Source organism: Erpetoichthys calabaricus, chromosome 1 (genome assembly GCF_900747795.2).
Source record: "Erpetoichthys calabaricus chromosome 1, fErpCal1.3, whole genome shotgun sequence".
Lineage (NCBI taxonomy): Eukaryota > Metazoa > Chordata > Cladistia > Polypteriformes > Polypteridae > Erpetoichthys > Erpetoichthys calabaricus.
Window position 1 is genome coordinate 57,612,918 of NC_041394.2, and position 23,190 is coordinate 57,636,107.

General features: G+C 38.1%; 1 protein-coding gene across 1 annotated transcript in view; it reads right to left on the bottom strand.

The window, feature by feature from the left end:
- Positions 1 to 23,190, bottom strand: part of abhd16a (abhydrolase domain containing 16A, phospholipase) — a 53,949-nt gene that overhangs the window by 14,795 nt on the left and 15,964 nt on the right. Inside the window, exons 4-8 of the mRNA XM_051934692.1 lie at positions 10,403 to 10,489; positions 8,825 to 8,910; positions 6,388 to 6,461; positions 308 to 415; positions 1 to 115 (exon numbers count right to left, since the gene is read on the bottom strand). Coding sequence (XP_051790652.1) covers positions 1 to 115; positions 308 to 415; positions 6,388 to 6,461; positions 8,825 to 8,910; positions 10,403 to 10,489 — 470 coding nt within the window. The remainder of the gene's footprint in view (positions 116 to 307; positions 416 to 6,387; positions 6,462 to 8,824; positions 8,911 to 10,402; positions 10,490 to 23,190) is intronic.

Genomic DNA, 23,190 nt, shown 5'->3' on the forward strand with positions numbered 1-23,190 from the left:
CTCCTCAACAAGACGAATCTGTCCCTGAATTAACATTGGCATCATTGCCTTCTGAAGTGGATAGAAAGATCCAGGATAGAGCATTCTACGTCCAAAAGAATGAGCTATGAGGTAACTAGAGAAAAGCAATAAATACAGAATAAGATTGTCAAATTGTGAATATTTATTTACATGATCCATTAAAATTTAAGAAAACCTGCACTTGATTGGGCATTTCCAGTCATATTTTATATGCTCCACAAGCACAATGTATTTGAAATACAAATACATTAAAATATATAAATGCACCATTGACTCCACTGCTCACCTGACAATCTGGCAAGGTAATTTGCTCACTGAGCTTAGCATACTGTCAGCTGATCCTCTGTACTTTGGTTCTGGCTTCAATAAAGAAACACCATTTGTTTTTGTCTTCCTGTAAAGATGTACAAAAGTAAATGAGAATTCTTAAGGGATAAGAAGATAATCAAAATTACCAAGTAAACGAAAAATTCTCCTTAAAGAAAACTGTAGTAGATACTGTAACTAAAGGTTGTTATGGAATAGGTTATATTTATTCTAGTAAGTAAAGGTAAAGCAATTCAGAATGTTGTTTTTAACAAAGTATGGTACCAGGTATAACCAGAAATTGTAACATACTTCAACATACAGTATCAGCACAAAAACATATTTAAGTTTGCCTTTCAACAGATGAATTCATTTTTCATAAGCATGTGCATACAGCATTATTTGTAATGACTTAAATGATATCACATACAGTATCACTAGAAGGTTATATTACTGGTAGTCTTGCAGATGCCAGACTTACAATATATACGTCTGAAGACAACCATGAGTGAATTCTTCTTAAAACTGGGTGGGAACAATTAGATGGATCACCGACTGTCACATTTCTAAACCAATCCAATCCCTCATAAAAGCAGAGCTCAAAGTAGGAGTGGTAATTTTTAACTGCAAAAAGCAGAGGTGCTCTCATTAACCGGGTTTAATGGAGAGGAAATCTGTGATTGTGATAAACTATCTACAGGTTAAAAGTCTCTTAAAAGACTCCTATTCAACATAACAATGTGTTTTGCATGAGAACACATTGCAAGTTTAAAAATAAACATAACCTGTTTCAAGGAGAAAAACTTTCTGTAACATCAGACTATACATTATCATTCGAAGACATCAATGGACTAGTGATAAAGGTGAATGCCACATTGTCGCAGGTGCCAAGTGTGGTCTCTGCTGTTTAGTTACAATGATATTGTCAGAGTTGATATAAGGTTAAAAGAACTGGCAGATATATTCATGAAAATATGAACAGCAAAACATGCATTTGAAGTAAACGAAGTGTCACACTCTGTTATCAACTCTCTTAACAGCAGTCCTTTTGACAAAGAGCCAAAGGAGATGCAGAGTTCAGTACTCAAACCACACAAATCAACAAATCTGCCTAATGACACCAGTAAAGTAGGGATAAGGCTGCACAACACCCAACTTCTGAGTGCACAACTAAACAAGTAAAGCTAAGATAATGTTATTGTCTAATTGGAAATGCAAACATACTATGCCAAAACTTAGACATGGCATTTTTAACACATAGGATATCCATACACCACAATGCATTTCTAGATTTTATTTGCCCTTGCTATGCCGTATAGTGTTGTATTTGTCAAAATGACCAAAAGATATAGTAACAGACAAAAATATTTCTCAACATGTGGAGCCAGGCAGCTGCGGCGGTCTATGTCTGTGTGTGTCTCCTCTGTCATAACGCTCATTACAACATACAAATTAATTATCATACTTCAGTTACCTTGTGCTACTGAGATCCTGAACTCATAACAATTTTAGCTTTTTATTTCCTCTCTACGTCAGTTCTTTTATTCAGGTTCTTTATGCTTACTACTTGAAACCTTGGTGGAGTAAAACTTCATGGACTGGAGAAATTGAAGGGCAGGTGTTTTAGGAAGAAACCTGTGGGCATTGCCTTTGCAGTGCAAGATTTTGCCAGTATTCACTATAGATTTTTAATGGGTTGTCCCCAGATGTGTACTCTATCACTGGAAAGTTGAAAGTTTGACTGGGTGGTGTAAAAATAAGCTATCCACCAAAAAAAAAAAAATCTATTACACTAGATTGCTACAAACAACCTTCACCACAGACCATACAGTTTGTAAGAAAACAGTATAATTAACCTATACAGAACAAATAATAGAACTCATTATCATATTTACCATCATTGCACATTAAAAACACATTTTTGTTTTAAGAACAATAACTTTTTATTTAGCAGTGTATATGACTGCTGAACTCTTACTTTTAAATTTTCTATGTATAATGTCAACTAATGATAATTTATCACAAAAGATAAAAGTATCACGGGTGTTTAATTGTTAAAATTACTCCAACCTAATTTGAAACTTTGCTGCTGTAAAAACAGAATAACTTAACATTTTCTCAACAAGTACTTTACATTCAGATTTCAATTTACCCTATATTTTTCAATTTAAAGAATACATGATGGCCATCCTAGTGGGGTAGCTAAATGTTTATTATTTTCATTAACTTTTACTTTATCACCATATGTGCTATACTTTGAAAGCAAAACCAATATTTTTATCTATGGTTCACGTAGAACTATTCTAAGTATGAAGAGAAGCCATGAGCACTACAGCAAAGTTTCATTTGTTAGCATAATTGTACGTTACTATTACCTCAGTTGTTTAAAGGTATTTATGTGAAAATTAGTAAATGGATGAGATGTTCCTCTGAGAGTCTAATGTGACTCTGATTTTTAATGAGATTTTGTGTTGAAAATCCATAGAGATAGATGTAGGTAGGTTCAAAACGATCAAAATGTATGTAGCAAATCTATGGCAAAAGATGTGGAATCTGAACATCAAAGCTGAGGCTTGGTACAACAGTGGTAGTCATATATATAAAAATATTATTTATATTACAAATAATTTTGGTGCAAGCTTTTATTATTACAAAAGGGTCAGATTTCTGTAATTTGTGGGCATTTTTGCCCTTAGCACAAAATAGTTTGATTCTGAATGAGGGCATAATCGAAGGCACTTGGAAAAATTTGGAGGAAAAAATGGTAAACTGTAGGTTATGTTAAAGTACATAGATAGATGGGACAAACAAAGTGCTTCTTAGAAAAACTCAACAGTTAATAAATACAAAAATAAACATTTTAACGAACAGCAACAACCTAATTTCAAATACACACCAGAATATCTAAAAAGAAAGAAGACATCTGACTTGGTTAAAAATAAAAAGAACAATCACAGTAGTGATATGCAGATGATGGTGCCATTTGAACAAATCTTTATGTATATTTAGTAAGGTCTCCACAGTAAAGAAGAGTCATTCCTACAATAATTACTAGTTTGTGCATGATTGCTCACGCACTCAAGTTTTCCTCCTTTACTTTGCTCCAATAGTGAACTGTTGATAATTCTTAAATGTTTAGTATCCGTAAATAAAAATGAATGGCAAGTTTCTCTCCAATCATTGATTAAAATTAGCAATGTTAGTGGCCACTGTTAGTGAAAACCTTGAAAATCTACTAAGTATATTCAAACTTAAATTTCAGCATCAAACCCAAAGGGTCTCCAAATTTATTTTTTAACACATATTTCAGTGCGAGTTTAGGGGGACCCTTAAGATTTAACAAACTTTACTACTCTAATAACACACATTAATCAATTCTCGGACAAGTTTTGGACATGGAAAATTAAATCATTAATTTTCTAAAACACTTACAATCTAGGCTCACAAAGCAGAAACCTTCTTAGAACTGGTTGTCAGTTCACTGCAGTGCACATTCATTTATAACTGTCCAATGTAGAATGACCAAGTAATCTAACTTGAATTTCTTACAAATGATTGGGAAAATCAATGCATACAAAGCATAAACAAAGAGTTTGCACAAAGAGGAAGCCCAAACTGGGATTTGAATTCAGTACTCCAGAGATGAATGGAAAATGAAACAAATAATTACTTTAAATAGCATTTTTATGCACTTTATGTGTCTTTGTACACAAACGTAAAAATGCCATTGTACTTATATATAACGGTGCACTAATACACTTGACTTGAGCATTCACAGTTCTCTTACTCTTTCTCTGTACGTTTAGCATTCAGAGGTTGATGCGCTTGCTGCTTCCTGAGCAGCTCTTCTTTTCTCCACCCTAGTGGCCCGCTTCTTCTCTTCTTCCATCGGCATCTTTTCGTATTAAAACTGATTAAGTCAGCGTTTGTGTTGCAATTACTTAGTACATTTTCCACTTAACCTGGTACTTAAGTCTTCAATATGCCTCAAGAATGATTTAAGATATGAAGAGGTAGAGGAAGTGATGGAGAAGGTGCTAGGGATGAGAACAGCGCCCATACACATGTGCCGCACGGCCGCCCTGCTGCGCTCTGCCAAGAGTTGCTACAATAAACATAAAATAAAAAGAGGAATAACCTTGGAGGTCAATCACCACCCCAAAAGCGGATAGTAGACGTCACGTACTATATGTGTACAAACTTTTAGGTCAATAGTTCAAACGGTTTGCGAGATACAGGTAATTTAAAATCCTGGACAGATAAATGAACAGCCACGGTAGTGTATTATATACAGTGCATCCGGAAAGTATTCACAGCGCATCACTTTTTCCACATTTTGTTATGTTACATCCTTATTCCAAAATGGATTAAATTCATTTTTTTCCTCAGAATTCTACACACAACACCCCATAATGACAACGTGAAAAAAGTTTACTTGACATTTTTGCAAATTTATTAAAAATAAAAAAATTGAGAAATCACATGTACATAAGTATTCACAGCCTTTGCCATGAAGCTCAAAATTGAGCTCAGGTGCATCCTGTTTCCTCTGATCATCCTTGAGAGGTTTCTGCAGCTTAGTTGGAGTCCACCTGTTGTAAATTCAGTTGATTGGACATGATTTGGAAAGGCACACACCTGTCTATATAAGGTCTCACAGTTGACAGTTCATGTCAGAGCACAAATCAAGCATGAAGTCAAAGGAATTGTCTGTAGACCTCCGAGACAGGATTGTCTAGAGGTACAAATCTGGGGAAGGTTACAGAAAAATTTCTGCTGCTTTGAAGGTCCCAATGAGCACAGTGGCCTTCATCATCCGCAAATGGAAGAAGTTTAAAACCACCAGGACTCTTCCTAGAGCTGGCCGGCCATCTAAACTGAGCGATCAGGGGAGAAGGGCCTTAGTCAGGGAGGTGACCAAGAACCTGATGGTCATTCTGTCAGAGCTCCAGAGGTCCTCTGTGGAGAGAGGAGAACCTTCCAGAAGGACAACCATCTCTGCAGCAATCCACTAATCAGGCCTGTATGGTAGAGTGGCCAGACGGAAGCCACTCCTTAGTAAAAGGCACATGGCAGCCTGCCTGGAGTTTGCTAAAAGGCACCTGAAGGACTCTCAGAATATGAGAAAGAAAATTCTCTGGTCTGATGAGACAAAGATTGCACCACTCATCACCAGGCCAATACCATCCCTACAGTGAAGCATGGTGGTGGCAGCATCATGTTGTGGGATGTTTTTCAGCGGCAGGGACTGGGAGACTAGTCAGGGTAAAGGGAAAGATGACTACAGCAATGTACAGAGACATCCTGGATGAAAACCTGCTCCAGAGCGCTCTTAACCTCAGACTGGGGCGACGGTTCATCTTTCAGCAGGACAATGACCCTAAGCACACAGCCAAGATATCAAAGGAGTGGCTTCAGGACAACTCTGTGAATGTCCTTGAGTGGCCCAGCCAGAGCCCAGACTTGAATCCGATTGAACATCTCTGGAGAGATCTTAAAATGGCTGTGCACCAACGCTTCCCATCCAACCTGATGGAGCTTGAGAGGTGCTGCAAAGAGAAATGGGCGAAACTGGCCAAGGATAGGTGTGCCAAGCTTGTGGCATCATATTCAAAAAGACTTGAGGCTGTAATTGCTGCCAAAGGTGTATCGACAAAGTATTGAGCAAAGGCTGTGAATACTTATGTACATGGGATTTCTCAGTTTTTTTATTTTTAATAAATTTGCAAAAACCTAATGTTTTTGTTAATGTTAACTTGAAATGACAGAAAAGTCTATCAATGGATCCAGAATTTTCAAGAGCTCTAATACCTTAAAAAAGGTTTTCACCTTACTATTATGTACATACTGTAACACTCCTTTGGAACATTACCTAGATAAACACTATGACTGAGCCAAGAGAAGAGGAGAACAGTTACAAATTTAATATGAAACTACTGTACTACATTTTGCCTATGTACTTTACATATAATTGTCATAATTAGCAATAACAGTTAACATAATTGCAATGCAAATATATTTGATTATTATAAAAATGACAAAATGTGTTGTGCATTTTACCTGCTACTGACTTTTTCCCAGCTAAAATCTACTGGCCAGTGATGAAAGTCAAAGTTGTAACAAGCCAGCCTTTTCTAAAATTCCAAAAGAAAAAAAGACCATAAAAATGAATGCAGTAAATACATTATTATGCAGCATATACAACACATTCTGGATATTTTTTGTTTGAAAAAGTTATGTATAATTATTAAACCAAAACATATGCTTTACACGTTGACATTTTTCATTTTAAGAAATTGAACTCAAACTTATGTGTCTGTGCCAAGCCATTTGCCAGAGACACTAAAAATTATAAAAAAATAAATAAATAATCACAAACCAGTACTTGTTTGACAAAAATCTACAACATCAAGTACAGTAAAAACACTTTATATTTCATATACACACCTAACCATCGACTTTTAAAAAAGAAGTAAATGCTGATTAACATGGAACAGAAAGCTTGCCAATAAATCTATTTCCAAGCTACTTCTAAAAATACATTTGACACTAATTTCTTTTTAACATAAGCTGATTACAAAAGAAGAACATTAAATAACAATTACTGAGAGAATGCTACTTAATAAGATAAATGAGTTAGCTTGTAACAATGGTAAAAGGAAATTAAAATGTTAATACATTTTCTCCCATTTTTACAAAATCTGCTTTGCACAGTCATGCATCATACATAATTGGAATCCATTTATCTTTGATACAGTAATCCCTCGCTATATCGCGCTTCGCCTTTTGCGGCTTCACTCCATCGCGGATTTTATATGTAAGCATATTTAAATATATATCGCGGATTTTTTGCTGGTTTGCGGATTTCTGCGGACAATGGGTCTTTTAATTTCTGGTACATGCTTCCTCAGTTGGTTTGCCCAGTTGATTTCATACAAGGGACGCTATTGGCAGATGGCTGAGAAGCTACCAAACTTACTTTTCTCTCTCTCTCTCTTGCACTGACATTCTCTGATCCTGACGGAGGGGGTGTAAGCAGGGGGGCTGTTCACACACCTAGACGATAGGGCTCGTCTAAAAATGCTGAAAGATTATCTTCACGTTGCTACCTTCTGTGCAGCTGCTTCGTGAAGCGACATGCTGCACGGTGCTTCGCATACTTAAAAGCTCGAAGGGCACGTATTGATTTTTGATTGTTTGTTTTTCTCTGTCTCTCTCTCTTTCTCTGCTCCTGACGGAGGGGGTGTGAGCTGCCGCCTTCAACAGCTTTGTGGCGGTGCTTCGCATACTTAAAAGCCAAACAGCCCTATTGATTTGTTTGCTTTTCTCTTATCTCTCTGACATGATCTGCTCCTGACACGCACTCCTTTGAAGAGGAAGATATGTTTGCATTCTTTTAATTGTGAGATGGAACTGCCATCTCTGTCTTGTCATGGAGCACAGTTTAAACTTTTGAAAAAGAGACAAATGTTTGTTTGCAGTGTTTGAATAACATTCCTGTCTCTCTACAACCTCCTGTGTTTCTGCGCAAATCTGTGACCCAAGCATGACAATATAAAAATAACCATATAAACATATGGTTTCTACTTCGCGGATTTTCTTATTTCCGGGTGGCTCTGGAACACAACCCCCGCGATGGAGGAGGGATTACTGTATATCGAAAATAAAAACAAATAAAAATGGCTGGAGATCAATAATTTTAATAAGTAGATGATATAATACCACAGTGCAACACTATTCTTGTCCCATTCATGTTTGACACAATTTTGTAACTGAACTTTGTGTACAATTTCTAATGTATTGTGTGCACAAACTCAGATTTGAAACTAGGGGTTTACAGTAATAGCAATAAAAATGAAAAATACATACATACATACATACATATATAACACACACACAAACTCATCATCTGCACTGTATAACGTCAAAAGTTAAAAAGTATCACATTAAAATTAATTTGCAGTTGGTGGTACATTTGGATTGAAAACAATGTAATATTCTGCACTGTACCAGTTTTACATATCTAAGAGACAAGCTTGAATGAAGATGTGAAAATATACATGTAGACAAGGCTTCTATACTGTGCAGTATCACATTATGATGTTACACAATTATGCTCTATTGAGTTAAGGTTTTAGTACAAAGTTTTCTAATAATTTTTTCAGGGACTGTTCTAATAAGAAAGTAATTAAATGATTGCTTCATGTTCTATTAATTAGGAGTGCTGATTATTTGAAGTGATTGACAATATACTATTTGTGTGTTTTCAGTTAGTCTTACTGTAACTTATGAAGGACAAATAAAGCAAACCGTATTAGACATGTGGTCTGATGTAAGCATTACGAAAAGGGTCTATCATGTTCATAATGCAGAAATCACTACTCCTCAGTGAATGGAAGGATGTACTGATACACAAATTGCAAATAAAATACAAAGCCAAAGTATTCTATTAGCCTTATTCTTTTCTATTTCATTTTTTTAGTGTCCTTCAGGTTACCTTGTTTTCAGGGGTTTGACTCTTTTTCGTTTCTTCCAAGATTGTAATGAATTGAACATACTCTGGATTGGTCCAACGTCCAATTCCTAAAAAGTAAAAACAAACTTCATGAATTCTAGCTACCTTTATTATTACCAAGTAAATAAACGTGCACACGGCTAGCCTGTTCAGTATTTTCTTCTACATTAAATAATACTTTCACTGACATCATTTCTCTGGAGGTTCACAGGCCTTAAGTATCACATTCTATTACAGGATCTTTCTACTTTCCCTACTTGCTTCTCTAGTTCTTAGAAGACTACTTGGTAAGAGATGTTTACTCAGACTAATTACCTTACAAGTACATCAACCATTCATTAGAAAAAAAGCAATGATCTAATCAATTTCAAAAATCAAAGAAGTCTGACTGAACACAGTCACTGCTTCTTTTTCTGACAGTCTAAAATACAGGTCATCACCACAAAATTCATATTCTCTGATAAAACAGAACCATAATTAAAATTAAAACAAAATTAAAATTATTTTAGTTAAGCACTGAATTATGTATTCAGACTCCATTGGAAATAAAGGGATAAATATGGTTGTGGGAATCTGAAATAAACAATCATGTACTCTAGTGGAAGATGAAACCTAGACAACTTTTAAAAGTATAAGGATTAGATACTATACAGAATTAGTATTAGCCATTAGCTAATTAAATGAGCTTGAAGGACTGAATGGTCTCCTGTAATCTGTAGCAAACGAAAACTGATGTGCTATATACTCTTGTCCATTCATGGTAGATATCAAAGTGGATATATAACTTCTGTGCCATAGATAAGACCAAAAGTACTGTTAAATATGTCAGAAAGGTGCCTGTCCCTTTCCTCATACATTTCTATAGGCAGCATGGATAAGGGTCTAGATAAAATACCAAAACCTGTCTTCTGCAAAATCAACATGGCTAAACACAACCAATGTCGAGCCAAATGGCATACTTTAAGCAGTAAAGAAGCAAGACAATAAAATTATTATCCAAATTAGTTGAGAATAAAACACTGAACATGTGGTCTTAGGTAAGATCCCACTTTGCCTTTGGGCAATATAAAAACTTTCCTCCCATCAGTCCCAGCACACTTTTATTGCATGATGGGAATTACAGATCTAGCATTGGCACTGATTTTTAGGTTGCACTCCTGCATTACAAACCCTTGTATTGATAAGTCATATAGTCTATACCTTAAGTTGGATCAGCAGCAGCACACAAATTTTGTGAAAATCAATTCAGAAAAACAAAACAGCTTTTATTTATATGGATTTTCAAGGGGAACACTTTGAAATACAATACTGCACAAACTATATCTATATACATGAAGTGCTGATAATAACAAAATGAATATGCCACTAACACAATAGTGCAGTGTTGCACACTCAGATACCTTTACTGAAATTGTGTAATATCAGCTACAATAGATAGCCTGCAAGTACACAGATACTGTTATTGCAAAAATTGGTTCCGTTGTTAAGAGGTTAAATATTTGGCCACTATTTTTTGCTGTCACCCCATGTTGGCTATTTCTTGTACTGGTCAATACTCACCCCTTAGGCAAGCTACTCCAAACAGAATTATGATAAGTGTTGCAGCATACTGGCCAACTGGGACCAATTTAGACATGCAGAAATAACCTGAAAGAGTCACAAATATTGTAAATTACAAATGCATATTTGAATTTACATACCGTTAAAACAAGATAGCTATATCAAGTACATCAGTTCAAGCAACCTATGTTCTCTGTAAAAATGTTACTTTGATTAATCATCTTCCAAATATGTCATATAAAATATAAAAGAATTTACAATGCCAATATAAGGCCATCAAAACTATCTTCATAAAATGTTTTGTTGTTGAAAATATAGAGTAAATATGTTTTCTTTTTCATTATTTTGATGAAACAAAAACACTTCAGATGTTACAGTCTTAAAGATTAATTTTCTTACAATACAAAAGTCAGTTTATCTACTGTATATATACAGCATCTATACATTTTATATATAAAAATTATCAATTAAGTATGCATACATAAAATGGATATTCTTAATTCCACCAAAAAATAGTAACAACCCATCCTAATTATTTAATTTTTTTTTCTCTCTACATCTTCTTGAAACAACTTTAGATTTTACAGTTACTACCTTGAATTTTTTTTGTGGCTTGGCAACAGAAATACATTTTAGTCTAGAATACTGCAACTTGAATGCATTTGAATGTGCCCATGGAATTAATAAAGTTTGATCTTTTCCATTTAAATTCATAGATTAGATAAAACAACTACCATTACCTTATTTCAACTAAATAATTATAATTTTTAATTCAAATAATACGTACCACATTACAAATTAATCAAGAATGTAACATAAAGCAGATTATCTCTTCTAATTGAGAGAAATCTCATATTCTCAAACCAGATAAATCAAATTCAACTAAATAGGATTAAAAAAAAACTTAATATAGGTTGTACTTCCAATGCTCTAAATGGTTATGCAGCCATATGTAATGTTAATTGTATTCGTTAGTAATACCTTGCTAGAAAACATAAAACAATTCAGCTGTGGAGTACAGCCCGGACACAGACAGGTAGACATGGTTTTATCACCTAACACACGTTTATTTACAACAATGAAGCACACACAAACCCAGTGCCGCAGCACCAATCACCCCCAAAGTCTAGGCCTCTTCACAATGCTTTTCTCTGTCTTCTAACCGCCTCCACTCTTCTCCTCAGAGCTCCGTCCACTTCCACCCGACTCCAGCCATCGAATGGAGGGAGGCGGCCCCTTTTATACACACCCAGATGTGCTCGAGGTGCCTCCCGATTAGCTTTCGCTGGCACTCCCCAGTGTGATGGAAGTACCGGCTGCGCACCCGGAAGCACTCCGGGTGTCCATTGTCTTCTTCACCCCCAGGTAACCATGGGCCCCTATAGGATTGAGCTTCCAAGCACAAGTCCCATGGTGGTTGCCCCCTCGTGGTCTGGAGAAGGCGTAAGCCCTCCTCCGGTCCTTCTGGGCATTCTGGCTGGGTATCACCCCCAGCCGCTTGCCACACAGCCAAGACTCAAGGCACAGCCAAGACGTAGCTCTTGTTGAAATGATGCCTTCCTATGCATTCATAAAATTTTTTGTTCTAAGAATTTAAATTAGCATTACAAGTCAATCTAAGTGCAATGCTAAGTATAGGTCTGTTTTTGGGTTAGCATTATACTGTGTGCTAAAAAACCTACATTATTTTTTAGGGAGCATGTATACCTTGGAAATATTACTACCTTTGTCAACATGTACTGTATTTCCTCCAGTTACTCCAGTATTTCCCCATATTTCAAAGATACATAGGAAATATGAAATGTGATGGACAGAATTACCACCCTGAGTTGGTTTTCTGCCTTACATATTATGTTTCCCAAAATGGCTCTGGCGAACCATAACTCTATACTGCAATAAACATGTTAACAAAACTGAAACAGGGGGATGACATCTAACACTGCAAAGATAATTACACAGTTTGTAACTGACCACAACTTATCAGACCCCTGGAGGTTTCTAAACCAAAATTTCTTGCCTACAATTAAATCTTGCATGTACGATGCTATTGTTGTTTCCGACCATGCACCTCTGATCTTGGAGCTAAAGTCACTATGCCCCACACAGTCACCTCGTAGATGGTGTCTTAACCCGCTTCTATTGGCAGACGAGAACTGTACAGAATTTATATCCAAACAAATCAGTTTCTTCCTAGAGACAAATACATTCTCAGAGGTTTCTGCAGGAATACTCTGGGAAACTCTAAAGGCCTTCTTAAGAGGACATATTATTTCATATCTTTCCCACAGGAATAAATTAGAAACCAAGAAAGTATCAGAACTAAAAAGCGAAATTACTAGAATAGATGAAGAACATGCCAGGCTTCCAATCTAGGCTCTGCATAGGAAAAGGCAGGCTCTGCATTCAGAACTCAACCTCTCGACAACTAATGAAACTGAACAACTAATTTATAAATCCAGACATGCAATCCCAGTAATCACCAAGACGAAATCATTGACCATAAAAATATAATGCACACATTTAGAGACTACTATAAATCCTTAAATTCTACTGAGTTTAAAGAAGACAAACACACAATCTAATGCATTTCTGGATACATTAGAGGTACCACAAATAGATACTTTTAGTGCGGAGGAATTGGATAAACCTCTGGCGCTATCAGAATTACTAGATGCTATAAAGTCATTTCAAGGCGGGAAAACAGCAGGCCCTGATGGCTACACTGCACAATTTTATAAGAAATTCTCCACTCAGCTAGCTCCCCTCCTATTAGCAACATTTACAGAAGCTAGAGACAATCAAATTCTACCTCAAACTTTTCACCAAGCATTAATCACTGTTTTTCCTAAACAAAATAAGGACTTATTACAATGTGCATCATACAGACCAATTTCACTTCTGAATAATGATGTTAAGATACTCTCAAAAATCATAACTAGAAGGATGGAGAAAGTGCTGCCTTCGGTAGTATCACAAGATCAAACTGGATTTATCAAGGGTCGAAACTTATCCTCCAATCTTCGACGCCTGTTTAATGTAATATACTCACCAACAAAGTCAAACACCCTAGAAATACTATCATCACTGGATGCAGAAAAAGCATTTGACATGATTGAATGGAAATACCTTTTCACTACATTAGAGAAATTTGAGTTTGGCCCGAACATTTGTGCATGGATCAAACTACTGTATACCAATCCAGAAGCTTCAGTTTGTATTAAAAACATTTGTTCATACTACTTTAAACTAAAACGTGGTACCAGACAAGGAGGCCCCTTGTCACCACTGTTATTTGCAATCGCCATTGAACCACTGGCGGTTCACTGTCGAAATGCTGATCAGATAAATAGGATTATCGGAGAAGGACTAAAAACAGAAAATTTCTCTGTATGCAGATGGTATGGTACTGTATATATCAGACCCACAAAATTCTGTGCCTGCAGTCCTAACAGCACTTACAGAATTTCAAAAGATCTCTGGTCTCAGAATTAATCTGAATAAAAATGTACTCTTTCCAGTGAATTCTCAAGCATATAATATTAGATTAGACACTCTACCTTTTATCATTGTAGATCAGTTTAAATACCTTGGGGTTGTAATAAAAAGGTTTTCTCTGTAACAGGAGAAGGGATGAAATAAAGGAGTAAGAGGGGGTTGGTCGCTTCAGTGCAAAACCAGCTACAAAGATTGGAATGTTTGGGATGATAGCGAAAGAATGTGCAAAAACTTCTCTCATAAAGGGTTTCAGAATGTTTTAGGGAAAGGTTAATTAATGCAAGATGTTTTTCTGTAAGTTGTTTTGATGTCTCTAAGAAGGGTTGTTTTAGGCTTAGTAGAGATAACACATAAGTTGTCCCGTGGGAAGATGTGTGCAGAAACTGATCACTTCTGTATACACTGCTTACACGTAAGCCATTTTGGGCAAGGACACTCAATTAGTATATAAAGGAAGGTTCCGCCCTCAGTTTCTTTGGAAGCTCAACCGTGGGGAACGTGCACACCGCCCGGTATTGGACCAGGCTCACGAGTTGATCCTCTGACGAGACTGACACGCGGGCTCCCTCAGTCTACTGGTCTAGGATGATGGCTCTGGGTCTTTTGATATTACTGTAAGTATAGTATAAGTCATATATATATATTACTGTAAGTCAATAGTACAATTCCTATATCTGCATGTATATTGCTATTATATTGTATGTAACTGATATTATATTTGAACAAGTAAACACAATTGAAGTATTGGACCTTTCCTCTCTGATTCCTGCCTGCTTATTTTCTCTTAAAACCTTGGAACCATTTTCCCAAACTAAAACATTTTGGCGTAGTCGGCAGGATTTTGGGGAATTTGGTAAAATATTGAATTACTAAGTGAGGCAAAGGAAATCAGAGATGTTTAAGAAATGTCAGGTGTCTGTAAAGGAACCCATAACGGGCTTGCAGACGCGGGGGTGGGTTTTGCTAACTGCGGTTAGAAGTCTGGATAGTCTGGTAGACGAAAAAGAAAGGGAGATTAAGAAAATGCAAATGGACTTGGCGGATGCGTTAGGGCGGGCCTCAATGGCCGAATCCCAGGTAGCTGTATTATTGCCGCGGGTACAGAGAGCCGAGGGGATGGCGGAAAAGGCAGCCTTTTGCATAGCCAAGGTGAATGCGAAAAAGAAGCGTAGACCGGATGTTGCGAAGATCAAAGCGTTTGTAGCTGCAGTTAACGTCCATGAGTGGGATCCTGAAAAATGGGACGGTAAAATTTGGGATGATGATTATGAGGATGATGACGGACCCGATGCAGGGTCGGTAATTGATCCTCTGCCTTTACAGGCTAAACCCGTGACACGTCGCAGACTTTTTACTGATGCACAGGGTAATGTTAGGAGGGGACATGTTTATGAAGATTACACTGCACAAGAAAGAGAAGGATTTAGATCACGTTATGCACAAGGGCGAAATGAGCCAGTAGACACATGGCTTGTACGCTTGCATGATGCAGGAGCCGGGCATGTGTCACTGGATGGGGGGGATGGTAACGAATTTACAGATTATGCCATCGATCCCCGTTTTAAACAAGCAATGAGACAAGAACTGACCAAGTTAGAAGGGGATAGTACGTTGTTGGCGCTGGCGGCGAACGCAGCATTTGAAATATATCCGCACCCACAGAATTGGCCTGAAGTAAAATCATGGACGACTTTGCAGCAGGCGATTCGAGTGGTTAGAGAATTGGCAATGAGGGACGCCGTGGTAGCGGGCCAGGCGGACCAGTTAGATTTGTTCCCATTTACATCTATGGCCAGGACCGTCCTGATAAGAACAGCCCCTGCTAGTTTGAAAGGAATAATAATGACTCTTTTACTGAATGAGGTAGGTGCAGGAGTGGGGGAGGTTGTGACTAAATTACGGGATTTAGGTGACCTGGGAGAGTGGGGAGGAGCCCCGCCAGGGACAGCTGCAACACAACCCACTGGGGCTACATCGAGGGATAGCGCCTATAGGACAGGAGGAGTGAATAGAAAGGAGTTATGGGGAGCGTTAATTAATGCTAAGGTCCCTAAGGAGGAGATAGATGGACAGCCTACAGGACTGCTCCTGGACAGGGCAAAAAAAAAAGGACTTATAGATAAGTCTGGTGGAATAAAGAAGCGAGTGGCAAAGGCGGAAGTACATTCGCTCCTTACCTTTGCAGAATGGGAAAAATTAAGTAAAAAGCATGACGAAGTTCTTACCTTTGCTGAGTGGGAGAAATTGAGCAAAAAGCGTGATGAAACTGGCCCCTCTTCATCTTCCGAGAGCTCCTCGGAGGAAGAGGAGGAGGAGAAAGATAGGGAGAAAAACCGGCGTAAGAGTAAACACAAGAAAGGAGGAAAGAAAGCCAAGGGCAAAGGGAAAAATAAAGGAAGGACTTTATATCCCATTGAAGAATTAGAACGCGCAGCACGAGATTGTTAGGGATGGGGCCAAGCACAGGTGAGAGCCCTAAATTGGCATGATGCGGACATTCGACCTTTTGTACCGGTAACGATACATTGGGAAACTAAAAACAAACAAATAGTAAAGGCTCTCATCGATACGGGTGCGGAGGCCACTTTAATATATGAGAATCCATCTAAATTCAAGGGGAAACGATTGACAGTGCAGGGGATTGGGGGAACGGACATCCCTGCCACTCAGGTGACGGTGATGTTACAAATTGGTCAGTTGCCCGTGAGACCCTACCCCGTACTAATCACCCCAGTGAAAGAGTATATAATAGGGATGGATCGTCCACAGGTGGCAAATATGCTGTAATCGCATGCTGGCATACAGCCGGCAAATGTCAGCGTGCATCAACAGCATTTCTGAAGTTTTTTAGGTGTACGGTAGAATCAGCTTTTACAGCTGTGTTTTCTTCGCTAAAAATGGAGACAGCAGTAGTTGCAACAGAAACTTTAACGGCAACGTTAACTGTAGCAGTAGCAATAAAGAGAGTCGAATCGGAGGCCGTTGTGCTTTCCTCGAGGAGGGCGGAGTCAGCTGCAGCAGCTGCGCTAGTCAAAGACGCAGATAAGGTGTCTCTGCATAGAGTGGAGGCAAAGGCGGCTGAAACAGAAAACCTACACTTGTCTGCTGGTCATACAGATTGTGTATGGTTAATAATTATTATAAAGCAGTTAGATGAGGAGGCAAAAGAGAGGAGTAATACCTGGCTAAAAAGTCGCGAGCAGCTAGTAGTACACGTAGCGATGTATATCGAGAATGCCATACGGATTAAACAACGACCGCTCAGTGTTAAAGTGTGTGCTTTGATTTCGGGGTCTTTTGACTCTGAGGAACAGCAGTAGAACTTAAGCTGGTTATTGGGAGCACTCCTTTCAAAGCCCCTGTGTTGATTATTGCTGCAGAGAAAACAATATGTATATTGGAGACGTCAGTTTACAAGTAAAGCTGCTATAATGTGAGGGTTACTTGTATGTAGTAATGAAGGAAAGTGTAAGTGACAATATGGTGTGCATTTGTTTAAATGCAATAATTGGTATGAAAAATGGCATGTGGCAATATAAAAACAGCCAATGCCAAATTGCAAGTGAAAAGAGAGGACTGAAAGAAAAGGAAAAGAGTAAGAATGTTTTCTTCCATTTATTCTCTACTGCACTGCATTCTCTGTATAATTCTGAGGTTTAAAAATGTTATACCAATAGTTAATTCATAACTTTTTGTAAAAGTAACCAGTGCTAAGATAATATTTGATTTAGACATTGAATGTGGAGAAACTGGTGGATTTGTATAGCCATTGTAGACTGCAGGGCATGAGTTGAATAATGTGACTGAAAACTAAGTGAATTAAAGAAAGAAATAGAGGAGATGAAAGCAAAGCACGTGTTTGTATATGAAAGCTTTTGAAAGTACTGCATTTGAATTAATGGAATGGCCATTTTAGCAGTTAGTTGGAATGAAAAAAAACTTATTGGTGTTTCAAGCAGCACATTCATATTGGGGAATAAGTAAATGAAAGGCAGTGGCTTACCATCCAGTTTTTGGAGCTCAGCATGTAAAACAAAGGGGTGAAAATCCCGAAGGGACACTACAGGCATGTATGCCCAAGATCAAGTCTGGCGCTAAAGGGAGTCACTGTGCTAGCAGGCGTAATCGACGCAGATTACCAAGGGACCGTCAAAGTTCTGTTACAATCCTCAATGGGGGATCCAATCAAATTGACTAAGGGAGATCGAATAGCGCACTTGTTAATAATACCAGTTCACATGGGAAAAGTGCAGGAAAGTACTGCACCAGTAGTTAAGACTGGCCGGAATGTGGGGGGATTTGGATCAACAGATGCTCCTAAATTGGTTAATGGGGCGAAAGTGTGGGTTAAACAACCCCATGAACCACCCCGCCCGGCAGAAATCATCGCAATGGGACAGGATTTAATTGTAACTGTTCTATACAACGGAGAAGAAGCATGGGTAAATGTTCCTGTAAAACACTGCTATAGACGGGAGTGAGGAGTGGGTGCAACATGCTGTGTTCTTGTTTTACAGAATTGGGGGTGTTCTGAATGAAGTAGGAGCCACCACATTAGGAGGCGAGGCAACGGAGACGACTCAGGTCCGATGGTAGTGGAACAATTCCACTAAGCCTAGACGGCAGGAGAACACGACGTGTCCGGAGAATCAGTCTTGCAATGTCCTCACAATTACGACTGGTGACGGGTGCACCATCTACTCCTCGAACTTGAAGGTGCCGGGGGTAAAACCACAGAAGTATCTGATTGAGTGCTCTGAAAACTTAAATATTACCTGGACGTCGAAAGTAACTTGGTGTATGGGGCCCTGGAACGGCTCCAAGGTACAGTGCGAGGTCAATGCAACATCAGGCGAATACACCTCTAATAAGACTGGGCCCATTGGCTGGATCAATGCAACTGAAATTATTAACAGGACTATACCAATGCTTGCTATAGCCGTGTGGGCTAGAACCCCCATAACGAGACAGTCACATGTAGAACCAATAATTGACACATGTAAACTTGTTTCTACGACAGCAAAAAGGACTAAGGTTACATGGCAAGTGACGGTTCCACTGTTGCCACAGTGTAAGCGTGCTAAACGGGCATGGTATGACACTTTCTTAGGAGGGGTTGGCACCACCCTAGGAACTTTAAACACCGTAGATAATGAAATAACTGCAAACAAGCTTGAGAATGTGGGACGACATACTCACAAAGTGGCAGACCAAATGGCTAGGTGGTTACCTCAGTCCATGGTCTCTCATCAGCAAACAGTAAACTGGGAGCAACGCGCTTCAGATTGGATAATCACGGCTAGCAATGACACTCGATGGCTAAATGTCTCAACTTTCATGAACTGGACTGTATGCACTTTTAACATATTACAAGCACAGATACAGAAAAATAACATGCAAATGGCTTTAAGGACTAATAATATGCAAATATGGCAAGATATTATTATTATTGCTTTAATGACTATATTTAATTGCTATGTGTTTTGTGTTTTAAAACGAATTAATAATAGAGCACGACAGACAAGGTTGCTGATTTTGCGCTGAGCGAGGGACCGATTGTAATAAAAAGGTTTTCTCTGTAACAGGAGAAGGGATGAAATAAAGGAGTAAGAGGGGGTTGGTCGCTTCAGTGCAAAACCAGCTACAAAGATTGGAATGTTTGGGATGATAGCGAAAGAATGTGCAAAAACTTCTCTCATAAAGGGTTTCAGAATGTTTTAGGGAAAGGTTAATTAATGCAAGATGTTTTTCTGTAAGTTGTTTTGATGTCTCTAAGAAGGGTTGTTTTAGGCTTAGTAGAGATAACACATAAGTTGTCCCGTGGGAAGATGTGTGCAGAAACTGATCACTTCTGTATACACTGCTTACACGTAAGCCATTTTGGGCAAGGACACTCAATTAGTATATAAAGGAAGGTTCCGCCCTCAGTTTCTTTGGAAGCTCAACCGTGGGGAACGTGCACACCGCCCGGTATTGGACCAGGCTCACGAGTTGATCCTCTGACGAGACTGACACGCGGGCTCCCTCAGTCTACTGGTCTAGGATGATGGCTCTGGGTCTTTTGATATTACTGTAAGTATAGTATAAGTCATATATATATATTACTGTAAGTCAATAGTACAATTCCTATATCTGCATGTATATTGCTATTATATTGTATGTAACTGATATTATATTTGAACAAGTAAACACAATTGAAGTATTGGACCTTTCCTCTCTGATTCCTGCCTGCTTATTTTCTCTTAAAACCTTGGAACCATTTTCCCAAACTAAAACAGGGGTAAACATCACAAGTAAACACAAAGCTCTTTATCAACAAAATTTCGCCGTCTGTATGGAAAAAATTAAGCAAGACTTGCATAGATGGTCAACCCTTCATCTCATTCTAACTGGAAGAATTAACTTTGTTAACATGAATATTCTTCCTAAGCTTCTTTTTTATTTTAAAACATTCCAATATACATCAATAAATCATTTTTTAAGCAATTAGATTCAACAATAACCTCACTTATTTGGAACTCAAAATATCCACGTATCCAAAGAGCGACCCTACAAAGACCTAAGGCAGAAGAAGGTGGCATGGCTCTACCTAACTTTCAGTTTTATTACTGGGCAACAAACATACAAGCTATAAAAACCTGGACACAAATAGATGAACATACACAGGCCTGGTCCGCAATAGAAGTAAAATCCTGCAGTACTTCTTTATATTCCCTGGTTTGTGCCCCAATAAATACAAGGTATCGGCAATATACTAACAACTCAATTGTGCTTCACTCACTCAGAATATGGAACCAATGTAGAAAGCATTTTAAGATGAAGAAGCTTTTATGTGTGGCACCTCTGCAAGAGAACCACCTCTTTCAACCCTCACAAACATATGCAGTTTTTAATACCTGGAAAAAAATTGGAATTAAAATGCTCAGAGATCTTTATATAGACAACATCTTTGCATCCTATGAACAATTACATTCCAAATTTAACTTTCCAGCCACACATTTCTTTCACTATCTTCAAATTAGGAACTTTGATAAACAGAACCTGCCCGATTTTCCTCATCTTGCACCCTCGTCCATGCTGGAAAAAAATACTGCGCAATTTCAAGGACTTAAGACACCATCTCTGCAATATATAAAATTATTTTACAGTCCCTCCCTTTCAAAGATCCAAGAGGACAATGGGAAAAAGATCTCTTAATCAATATATCAGAAAGGGAGTGGAAAGTAGCAATGCAGAGACTTCACTCGAGATCCATATGCGCAAAGCAGACAATTATTCACCTCAAAGTTATATATCGAGCACATCTGTCTCGCCTAAAACTGTCCAAAATGTTTCCAGGGCAAGATCCAACCTGTGAACGCGGCAATCAAGTCCCAGCCTCACTGGGTCATATGTTTTGGGCCTGCGCCAAATTAACATCATTTTGGACCAAAATTTTTAAGTACCTTTCAGATAGCCTTGGTATCACAATCCCGCCTAACCCATTGACAGCTGTGTTTGGTGTTCTTCCAGATGGGTTTAAAGTGGAGAAGGACAAATAAGCTGTGATTGCATTCACTACACTTTTGGCACGCAGACTTACTTTGCTAAACTGGGAGAATCCTAACTCTCCTCTTTTTAAGTCAGTGGGTAAGTGATGTTTTATACTATTTGAAATAGGAAAAAATCAAATATTCAGTAAGAGGATCTGTACAGAATTTTTTTAAAAACTGGCAGGATATAATCAAAAATTTTTTAGAATAAGCTCTTAAAGCACCGAGGAAGCAATTATTGCCGCATTTCTTTTTCTTCTCCATTCATCTCTACTGGCCTATTAAACTCATTAATTTAGGTATGTTTACAAGCCTTAAGTTTTACCCCGTTGATCATGCTCTCTCTCTCAGGGGTGGAGGTTGACTGGTTTTTCAATCCTATTTTTTGTAAAAATTTATCGATTTGTATGAATGATTCCAATAAAATTAATAAAATTTAAAAAAGAAAAACTGAAACAGAAACAGATGGATAGATACATTGACTGGTGTTTACTTAATTAAAAAATCTTCACAAATAAGAAAGAAGATGGAGACAGACTATTTGATCCAGTATCTATATATATAAAATTCTTTTCGCGTTTGAAACGGAAATTACTTATGACCACGTGATATGGAAATTACATATGAAACGGAAATTACGTATGACCACACGATATGGAAATTTCCTATGACCACAGAACATATTATAATACAGGAACTAATCACTTCATTTGTGGACGCCATTTTTATATCGTCTTTACAAATTGTTATTATTTGTGTGAGAGTTATTTTACTGATATTGAAAAGAAGTAAACACAAACACGCCGACCTATCCCATAGAAGTGCGCCCCGCGTCGCCCTCTCCCAGCCCTCCTGTCTGGACTACAGTGCTGAGCCGTCCGCACTGTCACGGAAACTGCCACATTGTAACTTTTTTTTAGTTGGCAGTACTTGATAGAAGAGATGAGGAAAACAGCTTTGCGTCTTTCTACTTTTTAACTGCACCTAGCTGTAAACAAATGTGAAGACGAGACCGCCTTCAGTGGCAAGGGGTCGTTGAGAACAAAGTGGACGCTGGGAAGCACTGAATGTCAGCCTGCTCCTCCAAGTCGAGAGCTTCACAGTTTCGGGCAGCATCCTCTCTTCTCGCACTGTTTGTGACACTTCAAGTCCCCCGTCGGCTCCTGGGAGAGTGGAAATCTTTGTGAATGAGTGTAATCGGCGCCATCGAAGCAGGACTCTGTTTGTAAATTGCCCTGCATGACTAATTACTGTCCCTTAAGGTAAGTTCAGGTCACTAAAACCCCACAACATTCAAGGTTGCTTTTGTGACTAATTATTTTAAGAAGTAAATCACAGGCATGTAGTGCAAAGTTGTCAGGCAGAAATTTGGATGATCACATACAAAATGTAATTTCTATACCACAGCGGTCGTGTAGCTCCTTTCACAAGGGATCTACTACTTACCTGTTGTGTTATAGCGCCTTTAAAATGTAGTTTACCCAAAACCACTCCAGTAGTGCTCAATGTATCCTTACTTCTTAAATGTTAATGTTTTACTGTTTAATAACTTATAGACTACATTTTATTTTTTTCCCTTGCAATCAGTGAGCGAAGCCACTGGGTAATCCACTAGTATGGAATAAAATTTGACTTCTGGTATTGATTTCGAAAATAAAAAAATAAATAAAGAAAAATTTACAGATATGTAAAAAATTAGTGGAAAACCTGTTAAATTTACATGTACAACACACTATCATAAAATGTGCAAATCTGGGCATG